Below are 15,006 nucleotides of genomic sequence, written 5' to 3' on the forward strand. Positions count from 1 at the left end.
TAATCCTGGTTAAATCAATTGTCAGCTGTCAATTCCTTTATGTTTTCTGTGAGAGAGAGAGAGAGAATGATTGTGTGTGTGTGTGTGTGTGTGTGTGTGCGCGCGCGCGCGCGCGCGTGTGCACTAGGGATCAAACTAGGAACTCGCACATGCTAGGAGGCAGATATTCTACCACTGAGATTTATGCCCAGCTTTTCAAAATTATAGAAATGGCACTAATGTAAATTTCTGTGCACTATCTTTTAGTTTAGTTTTTTTTTTTTTAATGTGGTGCTGGGGATCCAACCCAGTGAATTACACGTAGTAGGCAAGCCCTCTACCACTGAGCCACAAACCCAGCCCTCTTTTTGTATATGTGGAAATATTTGTAGGATTAATTTCTAGTGAAATTGTTGGCTCAAAAGATATGTGCATTTAAAGGAAACAATAATACGAAGAGCCTACAGAATGGGAGGAAATCTTTACCACCTGCACCACAAATATAGTATTAATCTGCAGTATATATAAAGAACTCAAAAAACTTAATACCAAAAAAAACCCCACAAATAACCCAATCAATAAATGGACTTATGAACTGAACAGACACTTCACAAAGAATTACGATCATTCAACAAATATATGAAAAAATGCTCAACATTTTTAGCAGTTAGAGAAATGCAAATTTAAACTACACTGAGATTTTATTCGTCAGAATGGCAATTATCAAGAATACAAACAACAGTAAATGTTGGCAAGGATGTGGGGGGAAAGGTACACTCATACATTGTTGGTGTGACTGCAGATTGGTATAACCACTATGGAAAGCAGTATGGAAATTCCTCAGAACGTGGAATGGAACCACCATCTGACCCAGTTATCCCACTCCTTGATTTATACAGAAAGGACTTAAAATCAGCATACTACAGTGATTCAGCCACATCAATCTTTATTGAAGCTTAATTCATAATAGTTAAACTATTGGAATTAACCTAGGTGCCTGTCAACAGATGAACAGATAAAGAAACTGGTATATGGAGAGGATGTGGGGAAAAAGGTACACTCATACACTGCTGGTGGGACTGCAAATTGTTGCAGCAAATATGGAAAGCAGAATGGAGAGTTCTTGAAAAATTGGGAATGATTTGACCCAGCTATTCCTCTCCTTGGTCTATACCCAAAGGACTTTAAAACAGCATACTACAGGGACACAGCCACATCAATGTTTATAGCAGCACAATTCACAATAGCTGAACTGTGGAGCCAACCTAGAGGCCCTTCAGTGGATGAATGGATTAAAAAAAAGTGGTATATATACACAATGGAATTTTACTCAGCATTAAAAGAGAATAAAATCATGGCATTTGCAGGTAAATGGATGGAGTTGGAGAAGATAATGCTAAGTGAAGTTAGCCAGTCCCCAAAAAAACAAATACCAAATGTTTTCTCTGATATAAGGAGGCTGACTCATAGTGGGGTAGGGAGGGGGATCATGGGAGGATTAGATGAATACTAGTTAGGGAAGAGGGGTGGGAGGAAAAGGGAAGGGCAGGGGATTAGCAAGGGCAGTGGAATGTGATGGACATCATTATCCAAAGTACACGTATGAAGACTCAAATTGGGTGTCAGCGTACTTTATTAGAAACAGATATGAAAAATTGTGGTATATATGTGTAGTAAGAATTGTAATGCCAAAAAAAAGTACATGTATTAAAGCATGAATTGGGTGAACATACTCTGTATACAAAGATATAAAAAATCGTACTCTACATGTGTAATAAGAACTGTAGTGCATTCCGCTGTCGTGTATTTTAAAAAAATAAAATCAATAAAACTGAAAATAAATAAATAAAAGAATAAAAATGACCAATAAAAAAGAAAGAAACAAACTCACAGAGAAAAAAGGAAGTTATAAAGAGTGGAATTCAATGGCATATTATACATAATATATTATAAAATATATTATACATGATACAATACTACAAAATATATGTTATAATACTGTTATATTTTATATTACATATAATTTTATATGTGTATATGAGTGTATATAGATACACATAAAATCAGTGAAAACCAAAAGCTGGTTCTTTGATAAGATCAATAAAATGGATAACCTTCAGCTGGGCATATTAGAAAATAAAGTGACCTAAGTTATCAAAAAAAAGAAAAAGAAACTGGTATATATACACAGTGGAATGTTACTCAGCCATAAAAAAAAAATTATGGAGTTTGTCAGTAAATGGATGGGACTGGAGAATATCATGCTAAGTGAAATAAGCCAGTCCCCCACCCCCAAAAAAAGGCCAAATGCTTCTGATATGCCAACACTAATTTCACAACAGGGATGGGGGAATGGGGGAGGAGAATAGAAGTGCTTTGGATTAGAAAAGGGAAAATGAAGGGAATGGAGAGAGGTAATGGGAATAGGAAAGATAGTAGAATGAATCGAACATTACTATCCTATGTGCATATATGATTACGTGACCAATGTAATTCTACATCATGTATAATCAGAAGAATGAAAAACTATACTCATTTGTACATAATATATTAAAATACACTCTGTTATCATGTATAACTAATTAGAACACATTTTTTTAAAATATGTGCATTTAAAAGAGTGGTAGATTCATCAATATGCCGTCCTTTAAAAAGTTGTACCAGTTTCTATTACCATTAACAGGTTTTTTTGTTTGTTGTTGCTCTTTTTAGATGTACTTGACAGTAGAGTGTGTTTTGACATATTTTATTTATGTGTGTGTGTGTGTGTGTGTGTGTGTATGTGTGTATGGGGGGGATATGAATACTACTTACTCTAATTAGGATCACATTCTTGCAGTTGTACATGATATGGATTGATATGGATTGTCACTGTCCTGTATTCCTATATGAACATGGGGAAGTTCTGTCTGATTGATTCTGTCTTTACTATTCCCATCCCTTCTCCCTTATCTTCCTTCCCCCTTGTCTAATTCACTGAATTTCTATTCTTACCCTCCCCACTAAACACTGGATATTACAATTTAAAAATAGATTATTATCATTTTAACTAGTACTACTTTTGTGAGTGAAATTGAACATTATTGTCCATTGGTTTTTTTCTGTGTTCTCCTTATTTTGTTAGGTGTGTTTATCTCACTAGTTTCTATATTCTTTACATTTTTTTAATATTTATTTTTTAGTTGTAGTTGGACACCATACTTTTATTTATTTTTTCTATATTCTTTACATATTTTTTAATATTTATTTTTTAGTTATAGTTGGACACCATACCTTTATTTATTTTTTCTATATTCTTTACTTTTTTAAAATATTTTATTTTTTAGTTGTAGTTGGACACCATACCTTTATTTATTTTTATGTGGTGCCAAGGATCAAACCCAGGGCCTTGCATAGCTAGGCGAGCGCTCTACTGCTGAGCCACAACCCTGGCCCTATTCTTTACATTTTAATGAAGTTTCTTTGTTAAATGTTGTAAATATTTGTTTATAATTTGTACTTTGTCTTTCAACTTTGTTTGTGGTTAATGGGTTATTATTATTATTATTATTTTTTTTTTTTTTGCCAGGGAGCTTTAGCTTCACACATGTTAGGCAAGTGTTCTATCTTGAGCTATACCCTCAGCCTCTTGGTATTTTTAATCATGTAAATTCAGCTTTTTATATGCTTATCTTCTCACCTCCTTGGTATGTTATAAACTTCATGAGGGCTAGCACTATTTTTTATTAGTTATTGTAAACAATGTTCTCCCACCTTATCTATACTATTGCCTTTTTATAGATGCTCAGTAAATAATAGTTGAGTCCTCCCCAAAACTGCAGGGGAAAAAAATATTCTTTTTGACACTCATATACTTTATAAGGATTAAAAAAAATTAAAAGTGACCAACTACAAGAATTTGTAAACAATGGTGATTGTTCAGAGACTGAAACAAAATGAGCAGTTTTTCATTTGTTTTTTTTTAATCAACTAAGTTGAAATGACTTTATAATGATGAGGAAGACGTTTAATAGGCATACTTATTACTCTAAATGTAAAAAACAAATAATTAAGAATTTCTTTTTTCTTTTTCTTTCTTTCTTTTTTTTTTTTTTTGGTAGTGATGAGTTCAAATCCCAGAGCCTCATGCATGCTAGGCAAAGTTCTTTACCACTGAGCCAGAATTTCTTGATGTGACTTTATCAGAACTCTAAAGCACAAAAGAAATCATAACCAACTGAGAAAACAAAATGATTTTTCTTTAACTGTGATTCTTTTTAAAAGTGTACAATCTAGCCAACTACTAATCATAGAAAGGCAGCCCCTCCCCCATTAGAGTGAATCAGATATAATCATGATTGTGTCAAAAGTTCAAAAGGGAAAATGGAAGGTAAAATGAGCCGAATTGGCACTCTTCCCTCAACATTGTACCTGTAAGCTTGATATGTTGTTTCAGAGATTAACTTTGTAGACTTCCTTACCCAGAAGTATGAAAATTCTTAGGGAACTCTTTTCACAAGCTTGATCTTAACATACTGAATAAAGAGAGCAGTTAATCCCTTTTGTAAAGTAATTTGAGAGAAGGGAATTCAAAATGTAAAATCTCACCTGCAGAAAATACTTAACTCTGTAAAGGCCTTTCTATCTTTAGACACTTACAAAGACTTAATATTTTAATGCGGAAGTATGAACTTGGTTAAAAAGCCAATGGGTGAAATTAGAGAGAAATAATCCAGTGCTTTCTTTTTTGGGAATTATCATTCTGCTCTCCAGGGGACCTAATTTTATTACTCTGAGGAATGAGAATACCTCTCTGTATAGCAAGCCAGCATCTCTAAATACAAGCTTGACTTTTAGTATAATGAGAGTCTTGTTAGATGCAATTTTCCTCTTAGTCATTAATACAATGAACAAATGTTGTGGTTACCTGGGAAAGAAAATTCAAGTGCTTTTAAACCTCTTGTGAGATTTGGTTTCATGCTTGAAACCTATACATCCGTAGAAGATTCCAGGCTCTAAGGTGTACAACACAGAAGTTAATACACTTTGGAAAAAATTGACACCACTACAAAATGGATTTAAGGTCTTGAGTAAAAAGCTTTTCTTTTGCTGTATGACAACTATTTACTAGTGGCATCAAGTTTAACAAATGAGTAGATTTTTCTTAGGAGTGAATTTTTACAAGATATTGATGTCCCTCTCTATCCAAAGTAAGAAGCCAGTTTTTCCTTCATTTGGCAATGAACTTTTTTCTTTTTAGTTATAAAATGGTTTAAAGTTCTTTAAGTTTAAAGACTGAATTTAAGACAGAATGTATTCTGAGAGAATACGTAGTATTAAATATCATTTTTGTTAGAGTATGGCATTTATTATGTTAAATCATTTCTGTTTTCTACAAGCCTTGTGATAAGCATTTAAAAATCTGTTCTTGATAATAAGTGGTGGTATCCTACTGCTTCTTCTAATAGACCTTAATCATGAAACCATATTTTATTGGATTTGGTTGCATTTTTTTTAAAAAAAGAATATAATAAAAATATAGGAATTTTTTCTTTTAAGTTTAGAAGTTGACAGAAGTGGCAACAACTAAGTAACTTTTGCAATCTTGTACAGAATATAGTCTCCAAAAAATTTATTAATTTTAACTAATCTCATGAGCATTATGTTTTTAGTTCTTAAACTTGCTTTCTTCCAGGAACAACCTGAATCTAGGAGGTTGGTCTGCCACATAGTGTAACTCTACTTTTTAGTCTGATCAGGCTAACCCCTGAGCTACATTCCCAGCTCTTAATTTCCTATTTGTTTTATTTAGTTATTTAAAAAAAAATTTTTTTCCTTCCTACTTGTAGTAAGAGAGGAGAGACATTGCAGCACTTTCCCTGTTCTTTTTTTTTGGAATTTTTTAGAAACCCATTAAGAATAATTCTTTGTATTTCAAATGGGAGAAATAGAGAACAGAATGGTTTTCACCAGAGGTTGTGTATAGGGGAAGTGGACAAATAAATGGGAAACGATGGTCATCAAGTATAGTCATCGATGGATGGGAATAATAAATTCGGGTGTTCTGTTGCACAAGAGGTATTAGTATTAAAGTATGTTCCAGAATACCTAAAATGGAGGATTTAACCATGATCTCACAACAACAAAAAATGATAAATATCTGAGGTGATAGATATGTTTATTTCGTAGATTTGATCATCCTACAATGTATACATGTATTAAAATGTCACTTTGTACCTCATACATGTATGTCAATTAAAATAAAACTTTAAAATAATGCTTATTCATTTCTTCTATTATGCAAGATCTAATTTAGTCCTAATAACAGAATACTTTGTATTTCATTTAAAAGTCTGTAAGGTGTTATTCCTCTTATGAGAACTATCTACTAAGATAGGTAACAATCAAATCAGCCTCCTCCCCCCACCGTTTTCCTTTTTTTTTCCCCTTTGCTGGTATTGGAGATTAAGCTCAGGGCCTCAAGCATGCTAGGTAAGTGCTCTGCCATTGAGCTACATCCCTAACCCAGAGCTAACCTTTTTTCACCACCCCCCAATTAACATTTTTACCAAAATGATAGAAAAAAATATATTTATGTATGTAAAAAACCCTCAAGCAGAATGATATCCAAAAGCATACATGCAAAGGTACATTTTAAATGTTATATTCTCATATAAAGTATATACTTTTAAACAATTAGCAGAGTTTCATTGTAATCAAATGTTTTTTTGGTACCAGGGATGAACCCAGTGGTGCTTAACCACTGAGCCACATAACCTGACCCTTTTTATTTTTTGAGACAAGTCTCACTAAGTTGCTTTGGGCTTCACAAAATTGCTGAGGCTCACCTCAAACTTCCAGTCCTCCTGCCTCAGTCTCCTGAGCTTTTTGAGATTCAGGCATGTGCCATCACACCCAGCCGTAATTAAAATGTTTTAATAAATCATTTTCTTATTTTAAGGTAACCCTGCTTGTCATATTATCAATTTGACAAGCATTGCTTCCCTCCCCCAGCTTTGAGGTCTCCTTAATGTGCTTCAACTTACAAGTGATTTTTTGTTTGTTTGTTTCAGACAAATCTTCCTATTTTCAAGCTGAAGGAATCTACTGTTAGAAGAAGATACAGTGACTTTGAATGGCTGCGAAGTGAATTAGAGAGAGAGAGCAAGGTAAAAATTACCTGTAATGCACCTTTGCAAAATATTTAAGTTATAATGTTCTTAGGAAAATTATCTTAATTAAAATGAGTAAAAGCAAACATGATTTTTTATTTTCAAATGTTTCATCCTTTCAACCTTGTGCTATTTCATGGGAAATAGAGTCTTGTAACTTTTTCTCAGAACTCTTTTCTTATCTACTTTAGTGGCCCAATTGACACCTTTGCTGACTCACAGTTGAATAACACTTTTTAGAACCTTCTTGCTATTACTTTCTTCCTTCTCTTATTCTATTCCATCTTCTCTGTTCCAAAAGTTTTGCTTCCTCAGTGCATCTCATGTCAGAGTATTTCCAATTTTATCCTACTCATCAATAATAATATTTTTTTTCCCCCACAACACTGAGTGTTCTTGAACCAGGGCCTTGTACATGCTAGGTAAGCACTCTACCACCGAATGGTCCCCAGTTCCCCCTGCGCCTTTTTAAATTTTGAAACAGGGTTTTGCTGAGTCCCAGACTGACCTTGAACTTGGAATTCTCCTGCCTTAGCCTCCTGAGTAGCTGGGATTACAGGTGTGTACCTGTGCACCTGGTGTGTTAGTCAGCTTTGTATTGCTCTGATCAAAGTCTGACAGTAACAACTTAGAGGAGGGAAAATTTTATTTTGATTTATGATTTCAGAGATTTAGTTCATGGTGAGTCAACCATTGCTTTTGGACCCAAGGTGAGGTTAGCACATTATGGCAGAAGGGCATGCCATAGGAAACTGCTCATGTCATGGCCACTGGGAAGTGGAGAGGGAAAGGGCCACAGGGAGAATACCCCCTTAGTGACCTACCTCTTCCAGCCAAGCCTCATCTGCCTACAGTTACCACTCAGTACATTCAAACTAGGGATGAATCGATTAGATTGCAGCTCTTGTATTCTACTCATTTTACTTCTGAATATTTCTGGATTAACACAGGAGTTTTGGGGGACCTGGCTACATTTTTTAATTTTGGGAGACTTGGCTACATTTTTTTTTTCATCACACATACATACATGCATACATATGTGTCAGAGTTTCATAAAACAATAATCTTTGCATGATACATGCTGATGTTCTTCAGGTTGGCTTTTTAAAATTTCCTTTTTAAAAAAAAATTGTTCTTTTTAGATATGCATGACAGTTGAATGTATCTTGACACATTATATATACATGGAGTGTGACGTACTCTAATTGGGATCCTATTCTTGTGCTTGGAGGTGATGTGGAGTTTCACTTGTGTTGTATTCATATATAAACACAGGAAAGTTCTGTCCGATTCATTCTACTCTGTTTCCTATTCCCATCTCCGCTCCCTTCCCTTCCTTCCCCTTTAACTAATCCACTGAACTTTTGTGCTTCCCTCCCCCTATCCCCCATCACCATTGTGAGGTTGGCTTTTTAAATGGTGGTCATGATCCACTGATGGGCCACTACCTGCAGTTTGAGAAACACTTATTATATACCTTGTAGAATTGTCTGCTTAAAAGAAAAATTTAGGTGAGTTGGGCTGCAAAATGGATTCAAGGGAACAAAGCCCACTCTGATGTCCTTCATTTCAACCTTACTTCAGAATGACATTAGAGGCGTGGAGTCATGGAAGGTCATGGTATGCTTAAAATGATGAAGAGTTAATTTTGTGATTAGAATGCAGTAAAGTGAGTGTGTTAGGAGTGCCAAGGTAGATTAAGTCTAGGTTATTCAGTTTTTCTAAGCTTAATAAACTAGAAAAGTGAAAGAAAAAACCTTAACCAGATAAATATGACTGGATACAGGAGCATTATGCACAAATATTAATATATTGGTAAAGGGAAGGCACAAAAAATAGTAAGATATATAGTATGATAGATGATAGTAGGCTGTAAAAGTTAAACTAGAGACCTGAAAATAGGTAATATCGCCTAACTTTTACATATAAAAGTTGCACACACACATTCATAAAATCCAAATAGAAGTCTCAGTTGGAGTTGTTATAAACTTGGAGGTTTGTATATATGAACTTTAGGATCAGAATGCTCAAGATTAGATTAGTCACACTTTTTCTTTATCTGTTGAGAAAGTATTTTACCAGGCATAAGAGCATATCTTAAAGAAATAGTAGTTAAGGAACTAGGGCTTTTAACTCAGTGATAGAGCACTTGCCTAGCATGAGGGAGGCCTGGGTTCAGTTCAATAACTAACACCACCCTCAAAAAAGGTGCTTAAAACTTTAGAGGCTGGGAATATCTCAGCGATAGAGCACTTGTTTTTTGTTTGTTTGTTTGTTTTTTAAAGAGAGAGTGTGTGTGAGAGAGAGAGGGAGAGAGGGAGAGAGAGAGAATTTTTTAACATTTATTTATTTTTTTAGTTTTCGGCAGACACAACATCTTTGTTTGTATGTGGTGCTGAGGATCGAACCCGGGCCACACGCATGCCAGGCGAGCGCGCTACCGCTTGAGCCACATCCCCAGCCCCTAGAGCACTTGTTTACTATTCATGAGACCCTGAGTTCGATCCTCAGGCCATCCAAAAAATAAAAATAAAAAACTTTCAGTGGATATTATTGCTTTAGAATTGGATGTACAGATTAGCAGGCTCTAGTAGGATTTAAAAGCTGACGTGTTTTAATAGGAGATTTTAGTTCATAACAAAATTAACTTTGAGGGCTAGGACTATAGCTCAATGGTAGAACATGTGCTTAGTATGCATCAGATCCTAGCTTCAATCTTCAATATAAAAAAGTAAAATAAACCACCATTGCAGAAAGGAATTTGATAAATGGAGTTGAAACATCTGGCTCTTTCGAAATAAAAATGTATAACTCAACTACATACAAATTATAGATGTATAAAACAAAGTTGGGGCAATTCTGGGTATTGAAGAAAATTTTTTTTTCCCTCCAGTTTTTTTAAAAATTTTAATTAGTTACACATGACAGTACAATGATCTTGATATATCATACATTTGAATCAGATGGGATATGATTTTCTCATTTTTCTAAGTGTACAGGTTACAGAATCACATTGGTCATGCAGTCACATATATACACACAGCAATAATAATGTCTATTTTATTCTGCTGTCCTTCCATTCCTCCCTCCTCTCCCCTCCCCTCCCATTGAAGAAATTTTTAATGACCATGGAGAAGTAGTTTGTGATAGGCTCTGGCCTTTGCTTAACATTTGCTGAATGTATGTTTTACCTTTTTTTTTTTTTTTTTTTTTAAAGCAACAGCTTTATTGAAATAAGATTTACATCCTATACAATTCATTTTTTTTTTTTTGGTACTGGGGATTGAACCCAGGGACACTTAACCATAGAGCCACATCTCCAGCCCTTTTAAAAAATTTTTTTTAGACAGCCTCACTAAGTTGCTGAGGCTGGCTTTGAACTCACAATCCTCCTGGCTCAGCCTCCTAAACTACTGGGATTATAGGCATGTGCCACCAAACCCAGCCCAATTTTCCAATTTAAAATGTACAATTCTGGGGTTTTTTTGTATATGCACAGAGTTGTACAACTTAACAACATAACTATTCCATTTTAGAACATTTTTTTCACCCTATAAAAGAAATTCTGGGCTAGTGTTGTAACTCAGTGGTAGAGGATATAAATAAATAAAATAAAGGTTCATTGACAACTAAAAAAAAATATTTAAAAAAAAATTAGTTCCTACCAATTTTTCCCCAGCCCCTCCTCACCCAGCCCTAAGCAGTTATCAATCTATTTTCTCTAAGGGCTTAACCTATTCCAAACATGTCATATAAATGGAAACACAATATATGTCATCTCGTATGTCTGGCTTCTTTTACTTTCCATGTTTTCAAGGTATCAGTACTTCATTTCTTTGTATTACTAAATAATATCCTATTATATAGATACACTTCATGTATTCCATTCAATTTGTTGTGGAGCGTGCTCACACTTGAACTTTGTGCTCATGAGACAAATAAGCACTCTTTCACTGAATACCAATCCCAGGGCTTTTTACATGCCTTTTTCTTGAATATCAATCCTGGTATTAAGAAAAAATTGTGCATAGGTTGGAGATGTAGTGCAGTGGTAGAGTGCTTGCCTGCTAAACATAAGACCCTGGGTTTGATCCCTAGCACCATGAAGAAAGGAAGGGAGAGAGGGAAGGAAAGGGAGAGAAAAATTTATACCCAAGTTTTTGTTTGTGAATGTTTTCATTTCTTTTGGGTATATATCTAGGATTGTGTTGTGGGTCTGTTAACTTTTTAAAATTCTGAGGAACTACCAAGTTGTTTTCTGAAATAGTTGCCACCAGTGTTTTTTGTTTTTGAGACAGGTTCTCACTGTGCTCAGTCTGGCCTCTCAACTCCTGGGATCAAATGATCCTCTCACCTGAGCCTCCCAAGTAACTGGAACTATTGGACCCAATACAGTTGCACACTTCACATTACCACCAGCAGTATTTGAGCATTGTACTTCTCTCCATACCCTCTTATTTATTTCTGTTATTATTGTTTATGAAGTGGTCTCTCACTGTGGTTTTGATTTTCGATTCTCTTGGATCACCTATTCATGTACTTATCAGCCATTTATCTCTCTTTTTTGTATGTGGGCAGAGAGTGCAAGGGATCGAACCCAGGGCCTTTTACATGCTAGTCAGGTGCACTACCGCTGAGCTACATTTCCAACCATTTTTTTAAAATATTTATTTAGTTGTGGGTGGAAACAATACCTTCATTTTATTTATATGTGGTGCTGAGGAATGAAGCCAGTGCCTCACACATGCTAGGTGAACGCTCTACCGCTGAACCACAACTCCAGCCCCCAGAATAGAGGATTTGGGAGAAAGTTGACATGTTTTTAGCTTTAAGACATGGAAAAAATGGCACCAAATAGTAGTGGATGATAAGATATTGAAGAAACCTCAGAGTTCTTATCTACCATATTGCAGGAAGAACATGTAGATAACATTTTATTTCTTTTGAGACAATTTTGAATTCTGTGGTTTTCATTGCATTAAAGCATTTTCTTCTCCTGAAATGTCTGAGAGGCATAATCTTTTATTTAAGAATCAAATAATTGAAGATTATTGCTTTTGTGTATCTGTGATTTGATAAGACTAAGAAAAGTGCTGTATCCAAATAGAGCTCTGGGACCTGTCTTTTTGGAACTACAGTGTGTTGAGCTTTTTCTGCATTCATTTGTCTTGCCTCCAAAACATTGAGCTTTTTCAGAATATATATACTTTTACTAATTCTCTTTACGTTTAGATTAGTTTGAGAATGGGACAGCTCTCATAATAAGGGTCTACTGTTTGACATGTTGTGTTTTATAAATTTTCACAACCTAGTTAGCATGATCAAGAATTTACTTTCTTCATATTGTTTTAGGTTGTAGTTCCCCCACTCCCTGGGAAAGCATTTTTGCGTCAACTACCTTTTAGAGGAGATGATGGAATATTTGATGACAATTTTATAGAGGAAAGGAAGCAAGGGCTGGAGCAGTTTATAAACAAGTAAGTTTTCTCTGTTCTTGAGGGGGTGAGAGGGAGCTGTTTTGAGACTACTTGAGTTGACCACTTGTAACTTTAAATGTTAAGTTAAATCATGATATTGCCTTTTCTTTTGATCATTTTCTAACTTTTTGTATCATTTAAACAAAGTAAAAGTATATGACAAGTTGACTATCATGTGATAAATATTAACACACTTGAGTGATTGAAATAAGTAGCTTTGTGTTGACCTAAGTTTTATATTTTCTTAATTTATGCAAATTACATTTAAAATTGCAGCATTTAAAAACATAGTTTTACTTATGATTCTTTCTGATTTGGGTATGTTCTAGAATGAACAATAAAACATACAATACGTTTGCAATCATTTTGTTTGATTGCAGAAGGAAGTGTTATCAACATGTCTTGTGTAAAGGTGTACATTTTTTATTTCCCTTAAAAATGTTTTTTTTTTTTGAAAATATAAAAAGACTTTAGGGTTGTCTTTTAGAAAATCTTGATAAGCTCAAATCAATATGTCTAGCATTTAATTTTACTCATCTTTGAAATAATAATTTTTTATTTTTTAAGAGATGGGGTATCACTGTTTTGCCCAGGCTGGCCCCAAACTGGGCTCAGATGATCCTTCTACCTCAGTCTCCTGTGTAGTTGGGACTACCAGGCATGTGCTACCACACCCAGCTAAAATATAGTTACTTTTAAGAAGCCAAAGAAATAGAAAGATTATGCTAAGAAAGGGATCACTTTAATTATGAAAACATGGTTTTGTGAGCTTACATATTAATTTTTATCTTGTAATTTGAAGATCCATGAGTAGTAAACAAAAGAGAAAGGGTTACACAAAGCCTTTAACTTGGTTATCTATCATAGCACACAACCTTTACTTGTCTTATTATGAACATACTTTGTTTGGGGGAAGGCAATGCTATGTTAGATGTTTTTAAATTCTGAAATAGAATTCTAGTTACCCAGTCTGGTTTTGTGTTTAGCTTGTGATAGAAGACTTTAAAAGCAGTGAAAAAGAAATGAGGAAAAAAGAAAAAACAAAACACCTGAACGTTGGTCCTGTTTCTTAGTATCGAGGCTTTTATTGAACTTCCCTGTATTTCTAACTCTAATCGTGCATCTCTTTTTAAAATGGATTCTTAGAATCCAGTGATACATTTCACTTTTAATGTTAAAATTCATTTGTTTCTTATGAATACACCAACTAGTACTTAAGAAACCAACTGGATACACATTATGAGAAGCAGTGCATAGTTAATCCAGTAAGAACTGTTTTCTAAATTGCTAATGTGAACTCAAGGAAAGAAAATACACTATTAGTTGACAAAGCATAGCTTTATTGGTAGTCCAGAATAATACTTACTTTTAGAAAATTTATATATATCTCAACCTCAAACTCCTGTTTTTATGAAATATTGGACTAAATTTGTATTTTTTTTATTCCCAGGGTCGCTGGTCATCCTCTGGCACAGAATGAACGTTGTCTTCACATGTTTTTACAGGATGAGATCATAGATAAAAGCTATACTCCATCTAAAATAAGACATGCCTGAAATTTGGTGAGAAGAGGCAAAAATGTGACCATTAATGATTCATATGCACCAGTGTGAAGAAGTTCTAAATAACTTTTAGCATGCTGCACAGAAACTGGTATAATATGCCTTCAGTATACTAACACTCATATGCTCTGTTTTGTTTTGGCAGTTGACAAGAAGTTAATTTGCTTTAGTGAAAATCCCTCATTCCAGCTTTTCTATATAAATAGCTTTTCTTGCTGTTTTAATGTGGTACACACTATAGCCTCACAAACCTTCCCTTATAATCTGCAATGTCCTACTAAAGTTACTGACTTGGTCTTATTTGCACAGTTTTTGTGTCATGTTTGCTTCTTGAATTGGATTAACGACAATATTTCTCTTCTCCCCCTTTAAACTGTAATGTCACTTGATCTAATTTATGTGTAGGAGCACTACACCATTTGTTTCCAGTGCCGCACACAGAAGATACAGACTTGTGTGCAGAACGTATCTTCCTTCCAGTCTGTAATACCCTTCACATGGAAGATTAATGAGGGAAATCTTTATATTCTGTATAAAAACAAAATCAAATTTATATACTAAAATCATTTGTCTAAAAATTTAAGTTGTTTTCAAATAAAAATTAAAATGCATTTCTGATATGCACTGATTTGTGGTGCCTCTAGCTTTTCTTTTCTCCCTTATGGCTTTACATCGTAATTCACTTGTTGAGAGGGATTATTTACTAATTACACACTTCTCATTCCTGTAACTCCATTCCTCTTCAAACAGTGGTGATATCAAATATGCTACCCCCTTTTGAATGGGGTATTTTCTTTTAAACAACAAAAACGTGATGCCCTAGAAAAGCATTCCTTG

At 34.5% G+C, this 15,006-nt stretch overlaps 1 protein-coding gene across 1 annotated transcript in view; it reads left to right on the forward strand.

Moving 5' to 3' along the window:
* Positions 1 to 14,797, forward strand: part of Snx3 (sorting nexin 3) — a 47,650-nt gene extending 32,853 nt beyond the window's left edge. The window contains exons 2-4 of the mRNA XM_076859876.1: positions 7,032 to 7,127; positions 12,483 to 12,607; positions 14,058 to 14,797. Of these exons, the coding sequence (XP_076715991.1) occupies positions 7,032 to 7,127; positions 12,483 to 12,607; positions 14,058 to 14,163 (327 nt within the window). The 3' untranslated portion in view covers positions 14,164 to 14,797. The remainder of the gene's footprint in view (positions 1 to 7,031; positions 7,128 to 12,482; positions 12,608 to 14,057) is intronic.
* The last annotated feature ends 209 nt before the right edge of the window (positions 14,798 to 15,006 follow it).

Source organism: Callospermophilus lateralis, chromosome 6 (assembly GCF_048772815.1).
Source record: "Callospermophilus lateralis isolate mCalLat2 chromosome 6, mCalLat2.hap1, whole genome shotgun sequence".
NCBI classification, from domain to species: domain Eukaryota; kingdom Metazoa; phylum Chordata; class Mammalia; order Rodentia; family Sciuridae; genus Callospermophilus; species Callospermophilus lateralis.